This window comes from Boleophthalmus pectinirostris, unplaced genomic scaffold, assembly GCF_026225935.1.
Source record: "Boleophthalmus pectinirostris isolate CB_2022bp ecotype Guang Dong unplaced genomic scaffold, ASM2622593v1 HiC_scaffold_16, whole genome shotgun sequence".
NCBI lineage: Eukaryota > Metazoa > Chordata > Actinopteri > Gobiiformes > Gobiidae > Boleophthalmus > Boleophthalmus pectinirostris.
In genome coordinates, this window is record NW_026571095.1 from 23,501,435 (window position 1) to 23,513,541 (window position 12,107).

General features: G+C 37.2%; 1 protein-coding gene across 5 annotated transcripts in view; it reads left to right on the forward strand.

Moving 5' to 3' along the window:
- The window catches only part of LOC110164086 (tropomyosin alpha-3 chain-like), a 22,160-nt gene extending 11,031 nt beyond the window's left edge, over positions 1 to 11,129 (forward strand). For 2 of the 5 annotated variants that reach the window (XM_055152128.1, XM_055152130.1), the window contains exons 3-9: positions 2,899 to 3,032; positions 4,335 to 4,452; positions 4,944 to 5,014; positions 5,682 to 5,757; positions 6,253 to 6,315; positions 8,342 to 8,411; positions 10,571 to 11,129. In XM_055152128.1, the coding sequence (XP_055008103.1) occupies positions 2,899 to 3,032; positions 4,335 to 4,452; positions 4,944 to 5,014; positions 5,682 to 5,757; positions 6,253 to 6,315; positions 8,342 to 8,411; positions 10,571 to 10,653 (615 nt within the window). In that variant the 3' untranslated portion in view covers positions 10,654 to 11,129. Of the gene's footprint in view, positions 1 to 218; positions 635 to 2,898; positions 3,033 to 4,334; positions 4,453 to 4,943; positions 5,015 to 5,681; positions 5,758 to 6,252; positions 6,316 to 8,341; positions 8,412 to 8,576; positions 8,798 to 10,570 lie in introns of those variants that run through there. The other 3 variants (XM_055152132.1, XM_055152131.1, XM_055152129.1) reach the window with 3 other exon arrangements.
- Positions 11,130 to 12,107: the final 978 nt, after the last annotated feature.

Here is a 12,107-nt window from a genome sequence, read left to right on the forward strand (position 1 = left end):
TTAAGTGTTCTGCTTTATACATTTACTTTTACTGATACATTTTCCACCTCTGTTAGGCTACATTAGCCCATGAGACATGGGGCCCATGGGAACCAGCAGTCAGCCAGTCGGCCAATTCTGTAGCTGCGCCTCTGCCGCTTCCTCTGATTCAAAGCTGACATGTTCGCTTAATGCTACACCTTACTTGCCATATAAGTCCACAAAGGCAAATTTCCCTCTTACAACACTCCTCTTTTGTTGCGCGGCGCGCTGAGCCATCCCCTCCCGGCTCCTGTGATGTCATCCTTGCACTCTCGTCTTCACTGGATTGGAGGATCTCGACATAAATTTCCTGAAAACTCCCAACCCTTTTTTTCTTCTCTCCCAACACTGCACGTCCCTTATTTCCTGTCCCAGAAAAAAAGTTCACTCGCGGAGCCGAGCAGCGAACTTTTGGACAAAGCCGTCACGTTTTAGTCTCGCTTAAAGCTAGTTTTTATCTTCAGCATCTTCTCGTACGTTTTGGGAAAGTATTGTAAAAATGGAAGACGTGAAGCGGAGGTTCCATAACCTGCATCTCATCGCGGATGAAGCAGAAGAGCGAGCAAAGAACTGCCAAGCAGAACTCCACCGTGAACGAGAGGAGCGAGAAAAAGTGAGATCTTTTTGTATTTGCGCACTAATCCATTTTCAATGAATGTAGGGTTTGTCACACATTCTTGACTCTTGGTACAAACCACACCACTCGTGTCATAAAAGTGTTATTTTTGTGAACTGTTTCTTCACAGTGGAACACTGCATTCTAAGCTTTACGCATATTTGTATGCTTTGGCTATTTTCTGCCATTTTTGTTCCTTTGCGTCGACTTGTGTTACGTGGACAAGCACTGAACAGGAAGTTACTCCCAAGACCCACATTGGTCTCTAGATTTGCAAAGATTTTACACTTTGTAACTCATTTTACAACTCCTCTAACGCATTATAACACACTATAACCAATAATCCCTATTTATCAGTGCGTAAAAGTGTCTGTGGCTACTTCCTGTTTTCTTGTGTTGACTTGAAAATGCTTATAAAGGGTGTAGTTACCAGGGTGTGTTCAAATACCGCTTCAGTGCACTCGCACGGTTTGTGAAAGCGCTTTGAGCGAACCACCTGTAGGAATATGGCCTACCTGAAATAAACAATATGTGCGTAAACTTATGGGGGGGATAGGTTATATAAGCGTTTTCTCATTCCCTCCAAAAGTTTTTTTTTTTTTTTTTTTTTTTTTTTGGCATCCTTCACCTCCTTATCATTCACGCCCAGATCAGCGAGGACACGTATCAACAAGCACACACAGGAACCAGGGGACTGACACATATAGCTATCATGACCCTGCTACATAGTTTTAGAAAACCAGCTGTGGCGCATCACGGTTCAGTAAGTTCACATCCCTCTAGCCACACTGTCCTTGCCCCTCCTAAAAAGTGTGCATTTCTCTTAAAGCCCCGCCATGTTTTTAACCAAAAGCATGTATCTCCAAACATCTATCTCCGTGGATAAGTATGGTTTTGCTTTCTGTTTCCATGGATGCCACCTTGAGAAAGTTACACAGTGTTGCTTTAACCATAGAAATGTTTGTGAATATTACATATGCTGCTCAGCATGCCAATGACCTCACCGACTCCATTTTATGTAGGCTTTAATGATTTGCCAAAATAGTTCAATTGTTTCATTCTGTCTTTCGTTTTCTACAGTGGCATGTCTGAAATTCAGTGTGTGGGAGGACAGTAAAAAGGACAAAATCCAAAGAGCCTGGTCTCAGAGTACAATTACAAGAAGTTCAAAATAATTAATTCCAAATGGTTAATCCTAGAGCAGATCCTTTATTTTGAACAACCATATGATTAATATGTATGATTCAGTTTTATTTTGGTCTTAAAACAAATTAAATGGAGTCCAATATTAATGTCCTCCTTTTAAAATTTGCATAAGAAAAACTGTCAAGCTGCTTCCTCCAAAAGTATAATATCTGCTCCAAGGCACATACTTTTATGTGGCTGTAGTTCTTTCAGTAAAAAATGACCCAAGCATAATCAGTCTCGATTAAAGTTCAATTATTTGCACAGCCCTATAAAAAGCTACTTATAACTCATAACTATATAGGTCAAACAGGTTGTAGCAAAGAAAAATACATCAGGCATGGGGGCATGAGGGCATCTGCTGTAAAACCTTTGCTCCACTAAACTATGGCAAAGATGAGTTGCTATGGCGACCTATTGCAATCTCTACAAAGTTGTGTCATCCGTGTAGTATGCAGCATAGTTTATGACTGCGTTACCCAAGTGTTTCTAACATTGGGTAACAGTGCTCATATAAATGTTTTATGATTCATGACTTAAATGGGAAAAGTTAGAGCCTTCTACCCCCTTTGTGCAGTTTCCTGTTTATTCTGATGGCCTTGTGCAAATAATGAAAATTCACTCAAGCGTGCAAGGTCCATAGTGTGGTTTACTATTAATAACAAGACATATTGGTCAGGTCACCATGGATGGGACTCACAAAACTGTCAAATGTTAAGAATATTTAGCTCTAACACAGGGTTTGCAATATTATGGGCTATCAGCTCATTTAGAGATGTACTGATAAAAGTATTATTATTAATATTGATAAGTAGCAAGTTACAGAGATTTTTGACAATACAGTGAACATTTGACTTTTCTAATGATGACATTCACCTATTTGATAGAGATACACATTGTTACATTATAATTTAGGAAGCCACCTGACATGTCCAGGAATGCCCAAACAACTCCACAGGAATCCTCCAGTAAACCGCCCCTCTCCCAAACACTACACGTACACAAAGACCTCCAAACACAAAGCTCTGGTCTGGATTTATGGCTGACCTTTGACCCCTGCCCTTGTTGTGTCCCAGGCTGAGAGTGAGGTGGCGTCCCTGAACCGCAGGATCCAGCTGGTGGAGGAGGAGCTGGATCGCACCCAGGAGAGACTGGCCTCAGCAATGCAGAAACTGGAGGAGACCGAGAAGGCAGCCGATGAGAGCGAGAGGTGAGAGCGGTGGAGGAGAGAAGGGGGGAGAGAGAATGTGGGGCAGAGGAGAGAGAGAGGTGAGGGGTGGATGAGAGAGGGATGGAGAAGGGAGCAAGAGAGAGAGTGAGTGTGGGGAAGGGAGAGAAATGGGGGAATGGAAAGATAATGTGGAGTAGAAGACATAGGGGAGGTGTGGAGAATGGGGAGAGAAGGGAGTAGAGCAAAAGAGAAAGAAAGGGGAGGGGATTATATGATGGGGATGCAGGAAAAAGAGAGGGGAAAAGAGAGAGATGAGAGAAGGAGGATAGGAGACATGGTGAGAGATTGGACAGAGAAATGAGAGGGAGACAGAGTGGATAAAGAGAGAGCTAGAGCTGGGAGAGGAGAGAAGTGAAAGACAGAGAAAGAGGAGAAACAGGGATTATATGAAAGGAGGATACAGGAGAGAGACAGAAAAAAGAAAAGGCTGAGGAAGGAGATGGGAATATAGGAGAGAAAGAAGGTTTTGTGTGTGCCCCCAATCTCAAATTAAAATATGGCCCTCTAAAATCTTGTGCTATCAGTTTCGTAACGTGAAAGAAACAATGCAATACCTGCTGTTTTTCCTCTAGAGCCCTCTGTAAAGTTTACCTAATCATTTTAACATTAACTTAACCAATAATTACTGGCTGAAAGGAAAGCTGAGCCTGCATGAATGAATTTTCACACAAAATGGAAATATACACACACTCTTACACTTTTCCACATGTTCTACACATTTCATTTGGAATTACAGCAGTCAGCTGAAAGTCAGACCAACTTTAAATTTATAGTAATGATTAGTAGGTGTGGTTGAGGAGGAAGTGGCACAGCTAATGCATTGGGGCAAAAGGGTTTTACTTCTCTCTATAGACATTCAATAACACAGGATCCTGACATGTTACAGTGAAAGTAATGACCACATTTAACCACAAGTCATCTCCGCTCACTTAGTCCTTTCTGGCATTCGGATATAGCTGTCTGGGATAGTCAGTTTTTAGCCATGATTCTTTGAAATAATGTGTCTGACTGGACAAAAAGAGGTGACCCTGTCAGTAGCTTCTGTTAGTTGATACACAAGATGCTTTGTAAAATGCATAGCGTAAAGATTTATTATTATTTAGCAGCTCTAACCATCCAATACACGATGTAAAAAGCATTTATCTTGACTAAAATCAGGCACAGGCCCTTTAAAGACAACTGTGTGAAATCATGACATAGGCTCTGAGAAAATTGTGATATAAACATTTTGCCCACATTATTGTCAACCATTACTGACTGATGTGTGATGATGTGTTTTAGAGCAATGAAGGTGATTGAGAACAGAGCCGTGAAGGACGAGGAGAAGATGGAGGTCCTGGAAATGCAGCTGAAAGAGGCCAAACACATTGCAGAGGAGGCCGACCGCAAATACGAGGAGGTACAGACCAAAAACACGTGAATATGATTTGACTATTCATGTTTGGTGGGATAATGACTATGCTAAATATTTATCAGTGTGTAGAAAATAAGTTTAGGAGAAGTACAAAAATGCAGAAGGAGAAGTGAGTTTTGAAATGGAGCATCATCAATCTGTCATCAACACAGAAAATTACATCCTAACATGCAAGGGCAATTTATGCATAAGCAAGGCATTGTCCTGTCGGTTTAAACAAGATTTTAACAAAATAAAGGTGTTGTTTATTTTTATGAGTCGAATCATAATTATTGTGTAATTTAGACGTGAGTTGGCTCTTGTTAATGTTATGGCTGCTAACAGGTAATATCTGCTACCAACTAGGAAGTAAAACTTCCAACTACCAAAAAGAAAAGATTTTTGTACAATCCTAATTGGGTTAACAATGTTTTTGTGAAATTTGTAAAAAAAAAAAAAAAAAAAATGTATCTAATGTAATGCGTGTGTGATTTCAGGTTGCCCGTAAACTTGTCATCTTGGAAAGAGATCTGGAGAGAGCAGAGGAGAGGGCGGAAATTGCAGAGCTGTAAGAACAAATCCACTAACTCATAAAGAGGCAACAACATACTGATATCCCATAATCAAATCTAAAAATCTCAACCTCTTGGACCAGCTATATATTAAATTGTAATCTGTGGGAATAAATGCAATATTTTATGGCTGTCACATGTCACTTTAATTTTCTCTGTTTCAATAAAAGCTTACTCTTTTTGTCTTAAAAGGGTAATATGTAACTTTTCTAGTAGAGGGTCTATGCTTGTCTCCATGGAAATGTCATTGCTTTGCCAGGAATGTTTTACAGTGGCATTAGTCTTAAATACTGTCTTCATGGAGACTGGTGATGCCACTAGTGCAAGTACAGGTCAGATCTGTGGAGAGGCGACCCCACTCACAGTAAGAATGCATGTTTTTCCAAAGCATTAACATCTCCATGGAGACAAGCAGGCAGCGGGCCTTCACTAGAAAAGCTACATACTGCATCTTTAAACCTTTGACCTTTTTGAAGATTAAATCTGTCATATACTGTGATCCTCCCTATATTCTGAATTATACTGTGCAGCCAATTTTAATATTACTGATAATATCTTAAAATGTTTGGGTTGTGTTACACTCTATAGATTTATTTTTTTTGTCCAAACCAAAATAAGAGGTTAAATTACAAGTTTTAACAAGTACTTTTTCTTTTCTTGCAGTAAATGTACCGATCTGGAGGAGGAGTTGAAGAATGTCACAAACAACCTGAAGTCTCTAGAGGCTCAGTCTGAAAAGGCAAGTGTAGACATAAGTAATTCATGCAAACAAAACTATTCATGATTATATTCAAAAGAAATAATGATTTTGTTTCATTTTGTAAATCGCTGTGACAGCAGTTTTCTAATTTTTCATTATTCTGGATCCATGGCTAGAAGGAGGAGAACAACTTTATATTTATTTTGGAATAATGACCAGAAAACTATTGCTTTACTTAATAATAAATTGCTTGTTTATTATTTATTGATACAACAAAGTCCAAAGTCCTTCTTACCAGTCATAACAAGTACTGAGATTTTATATCATTGTTATTTCTTATTGTCAGTGATCAACTCCTCTGTCCCTAAAAAGCATGTGGTTTGGAGCTGAGATCAGACTTTCAAGGAATACGTTTGACAAATTTTTAGCAATGATTAAAAGTTTTGTTAATGTTTAGAAAATGTATTTATATATATATATATATATATATATATATATATATATATATATATATATATATATATATTTATACAGTACTCTGAGAAGGAAGACAAATATGAGGAGGACATTAAAGTTTTGAATGACCGGCTCAAGGAGGTGGGTTCAATCAATTTTCACTCAATACAGTTTAATTTCTTTCATTCTTACATACATATACATACAGTTGAAAGTGAGTGACTGCTTTGAGTGGTTCCTGATGCCACGGTTTTGTCAGTTTGTTACAAGTCACAGGTGACTCAAGTAATTTTCCTCTAGAATATGTAATGCAGTATAAAGCAACTCACAATGTCAAACCTGTATCAAAACTGTATCAGACCAATGGATCATATATTGATTCTATGACATTGTATTCTGTTTAACTGTGTAGCTAAGCCGGTGAGATAAATAACACTGATGATGCATGGCTTCTAATTGTTCTAAATTACTATAACATATTTTTATACTATAATTAAAACCACAGTCACAGTAGTAGTCATAATTGGTCGATGATGTCTTGAGTGCACATCAAAAATGAGTGCACCCTTAAGGCTGAATTATAGATCTGCGTCAGCTCAATGCACACTGCTGTCGTCGCTTTGTTGCCATCGTTTTTGATTTATGGATCTGCACCGAGGTCTATGCGCCACATAGTAATTCACTGCAACAACGTTAGGAGATTAGGATTGCGGTCATGTATTAAAAAGTGAAGTGGGTAAGCGGAGTACCAGAAATGTACGTAGAGCGGTTGTTGAGAGGAAAGATCACAGCCCTAATTTTCTGCATTGCTTTTCCTTGCTGGTTCGACATGTAGTTACAAATTTTGGAAGTGCACGTCGGTCAACGTAGACTCTCTGCATCGCGACACATACAATTTGATGCATGAAAATAGGACTGGGCGATATGGAGCAAAAAATACATCTCCATATATTTTGCTATATCTCGATATACAGTATATATCTCAATATCGGTACAGGAAAAATAACCCCCCAAAACTACTGCAAAAACAAATATGCCAAATTCCACAAGGTCTTTTTTATTGAAGTGCAAGAGGTAGGCAGTTCATATAGGAATAAAGTGCTTTTGCCACATTCAAGATGATAAAAATCCCTAATTGCATAAATAATAATTTAATTTGCAAAATAAAAGAAATTATACTTATTGCCTTCTTTTCATTCATACATAAAACAACTCATCTCAAGCTCATCTTTGCATTAACTCTGTTGTCCATACGATAACCATGAGCTCTTTTAGCAGAGGAAGCTCGGGAGGTTCCTTATTTTAACAGACACATGTTCCTCACCAGTATTAAGGAGCTATTGCACAATCCACTACAGATCAAACCCAATGTTTCCAAACATATTGTACAAGTTACACAACAGCAGATTATTAATTAAAATCTTCTACAAAAATAAACTTTACACTACTAAACTTTATAACATAAAGCATAACGACTATGAGCCACATCAGCCCATTTGAGATTAAAATGTGTTTAATGCAGTTTTGCGCACATGTGTTTACGTTTTACAGAAACGAAAGTTAAACCCACATGGCTCATTTGCATAAACGTGGTCCTTGTGCCGCTCATGCGGTTCAGCTTCTTTCGGACTAAAGGACACGACTCAGCAGAATATGAGTGTTCTCTCTCTGACAGAGGATGTGCTGCTGATGGTCTTGTCTGTAAATGGTACAAAAGGTTCGTGGTGCTAGAAGCTTTTCATTGGCACCAACTTTTGGCATTCACTACTGCCAACTTTTAGCATTCACTGCGGTAGTGACTGAGACACAAGCAGTAAAATCAGGGAGGCGGGGGCACAGAGAAGGCAAACAAGCGAAGCTGCTAAATCAGAATTGAATATATTATACCGATAATATAGAATCTGTATCGCGTTTAAAAAATGTCTCGATATATTTAAAATATCGAAATGTCGTCCACCCCTACACGACCATAAATTGGGCTTTAGTCAACCAAAATTTAATTGGGATGATTTATAAGCACAACAACAGAAAAAAATGCATTGAGTTAGCAGAACAATTTAATTACCTTTTTTTCACTCACAGGAATGCCGTTTACTAGTACTTGTCTGTAGGCTCTATATAGTATGATTCATTTTGGTTTTCTTTTTGCTTCTTTACTTTATTTTAGGCTGAGACTCGTGCAGAATTTGCAGAGAGGTCAGTGGGCAAACTGGAAAAGACCATCGATGACTTAGAAGGTATAAACTCCATTGCTTTAAACTTCCCTGTAGTCATCTTAACTTACTTCTCCTTTATATTTTGTCCTATCTCTAATATTATATCTTTTTATTTTCCCTTTCACTTTTTTCTCCTTGGTATCTTCTCGGACTTCTCTCCTCTCCCCTTTGAACTTTGACCTCCAGATGAGCTGTACAATCAGAAACTCAGATATAAAGCAATCAGCACGGAGCTCGATCACGCCCTAAATGACATGAACACCTTATAAAAAATAATATATAAATCATGTTTACGGCTTATAGCCCTTGACTGTTACCTCAAGTTTGCATGACCCAACGCACTTTTCCTCTTTGTTCATCTTTGATCCTTTGCCTTTGAGTTGAATAAAATCTATTTGTCTATTTTACTCTGTCTTTCTCCTCCCTTTTACCTGTTTCGAATATGGTATTGTGCAAAAGTCTTAAAGGTTATGTATGCATCAGCATTTAAAAACCTGCCAAAGCATGCCTTAAAATTAATAAATGAAAAGTTATAATCCGCTTACCTTTTCCTCTACATCTGGGGTAAACACAGTTTCCCTTTCCTTAATAGTAAGCATAAGCAGTCTGTCCGGGTGACACTTATCAATGGTTTGCTTCTGGCCTATTTAATCCTGATATAGATGTGGTTTGGTCCTGTTCTACTCCTGGTTTAGTCTTGGTCTTGTCCAGTTTGAATTCTGGGTGTTGTCCGAATATCAATATGGTGTGCGTCTGAAAGCAGCACACCTGAAAGCATTGATAGTAACAAAGGTTTCAAAGGTAGTCGTCTGAACGAGGGTTTCAAATGGGAAATCGCTCTCTAAAGAAACCTTAACAATTCTGTCTTTATCTTTTCTTAAACATACTAGACTGCATTGTTTAAACTCACATACCAATCCAAAACATGTAAAGTTAGATAAGGTAGTAGATAGGGAGTTAAGGTAGTCCTGGCAAAGCCTAGCTCAAGATTTTTAGTTGGGTCCCCAGATGCATAGAAGATTGGGTCAAATGCAGAGGACAATTTTCACCATAAAATACCATACAATAAAGGGCAGTGTACTTTAACCTTAACATATCCATGTACTCCTTTGAATAAGTTTAAACACACTTTAACAATGATCTAGGCCAACACTGAAATTTTTATGATTGATTATTGACTCAAATTTTGCACAGTACTGCTGTGTAATGAAAGTTGAAAATTCTAAAACAATTCTCTTTCAATGTGTTATGCTCAGCTTGTTCAAAGTCTGAATACTGTGTCCATACATACAATTATCATTTCAATGGAGCTCAGTAGTGATCGCCCAACCCTGGTTCCTGGTTCCAAGATAATTTGCTTGCTCAGAGCTAATTGGCTATGTGGAAAAATATATGGGAAAATGTACTTCTGGAACCAGAGTGGACTTCGAAGTCAACAGAACTGAGCTCCATTGTAAAGACATTCTACATCAATATGTCTTTTGGAAATGTAATCACAGTTTAATCATAAACTGTAAGGTTGTTTGCTAATCAGATTTTTTTTAAATCATAGAAAACAAAAAAATATAATAATGATAATAGACTTAGACTTAGACAAAACTATTGATCCACATGGGAAATTATTTGGACACAGTAGACTCACTCATCACAATATAATATAATAACAAACAGAAAAAATATAAATGGTAATAATAAATTCTAAATTAGTGGCAAAACAGACAGCAAGAAACAGGCATCATAAAAGATATAATTGTATAAATGTATATGTACAAGTCAAAATAAAATAGAAAGATAAGTAATAAGGTGATAGGGTTATCCGTTACATAAGGCTGAGTTGTTGTACTGTTGTAGGGAGTATTATCTGTTACATAAGGCTGAATTGTTGTACAGTTGTAGGGAGTATAGTATGAATGTAGTCCTGTATCTCTCACTGTTTGAGCAGAGTTGTAGGAGCCTGGTAGATAAACTAATTATAGACTATCATCCCATTATTATCTTTGTATTGTTGTTAAGGTAGGATTTGTTTACATTGGCCTGTTAGTTGCGAGTTCACAACAAAATGACCAGATATAATTTATTTCCCATGGTCAAACCAGTTGAAAACCATGTCTACACTCTTTGTTCAATAAATGTTGTTCATATATTACATTTTTCTATAATTTGTAACCACCTTTTTGCAGAGAGATTACAGCGAGCCAAAGCGGAAAACCTAGACATACACCAGCGCCTGGATCAAACGCTGCAGGAACTGAGCTCTTTGTAAAACCAGAAAAAAGTTGCACAAGAAAAATTTTTTTTTTTTTTTTTTATATCAAACATCTCTCTTTTTTTTTTTTTTTTTGCATTTTACTGGAAAACTATCTCTGCTACTTAAGAACAAACTTCTAACATTCCTTTTTATATTTATGTTTTTTAAATAATGTCCCTTTGTATTCAATGGTTTTGGGTCCAAATCTTCAGTTTTGGTGCTAAGAGTTGAGTAGCACAGATACAATTGATGGCCATAGTGATAATTCGTTGTTGTATAAGCTGTTTTTGTGTCTATGTGACCTGCCTACGGTTTTGTACGAGGCAAATTGTGTAAGTTCATTCTTCACTTACTTGTGCTGACATGCTCTGTGCTTGCTTTGCGCTTAATATTTGGACCAACTTTTAAACATCTCCAATGCTGTTAAGTCCCTGTTTTATACTACAGTCCAGTTGACAGCAGCAAACAATAAAGAATACTGTTTGTTTCAACTTGTGTTGTGTAATTTTTATTTTCAAATATAGTCTTAAAAGTGCTGGATACCTGACAAACTGGAAGACTGAGCTCTCAATGAGTAACCTATGTAGAGTGTACCTGTAGTTCAGCAAATTCTTCAGTTCGTAACTATGAATGATGGGGTATGCACACCACCTGCAGAACTAACAATTATCTCATCAACAGCTTACGACACAAGTTTCACAACTTTTAAGAGTGTCTGTTTCCAATAACATTCCTTCCAAAAGTAGCTTTGGTTCATTAAAGAGGCTAATACAGATACTTAGTAAACTTAAAGTCTCAAGTGCTCAGTCAATCCACATTGTTTTATAACAACATACTATTACAATAGTACATTCTGTTAAAAACATTAAATCATTACATCAAATGAGCCTTACTCATGTTAAACTAATTCATAATCTAATTAGGTCAACATGCCACAAAAATCAAAGATATACATGGTATATCAGCCATGGTATGTTCAGTTTTAGGATAAGATTTTTTTTTTAAATAGTAGTAGTAGATTAAAGATGCAGTAGCCTATATGTAACCATGGAAAATCAAGCAACACGTATTTATGTAATGCACAACTCATTTATGCTTTTAACCTATGCTTCATTTGTAAATTCATTTTTACAGGAACACTTGAGGAACAGGGATCAGGCCAAAACAATTACAGGAACACACAAAAAGCAACACAAACATGCCTGCTATTTAATAATTATTTAATCATGCCTAAACCGTTTCATATAAAACAGCAGATCTCCATTTTAGGCCTGTAACAGTAGTTGTCAAGATACTGTCCTAAATGTTCATGAAATTGTACACAGACTTGTCAAAAAGTACCATATTTTTGAAAATCTAGCAAGTAGTGGCTGTTATAGACTTAAACAAACTTTTGAAATCACATATGCAATGTACACTGTAATTACACATTTATAAATAATAGAAAGTATTATAGACCTTTACATGAG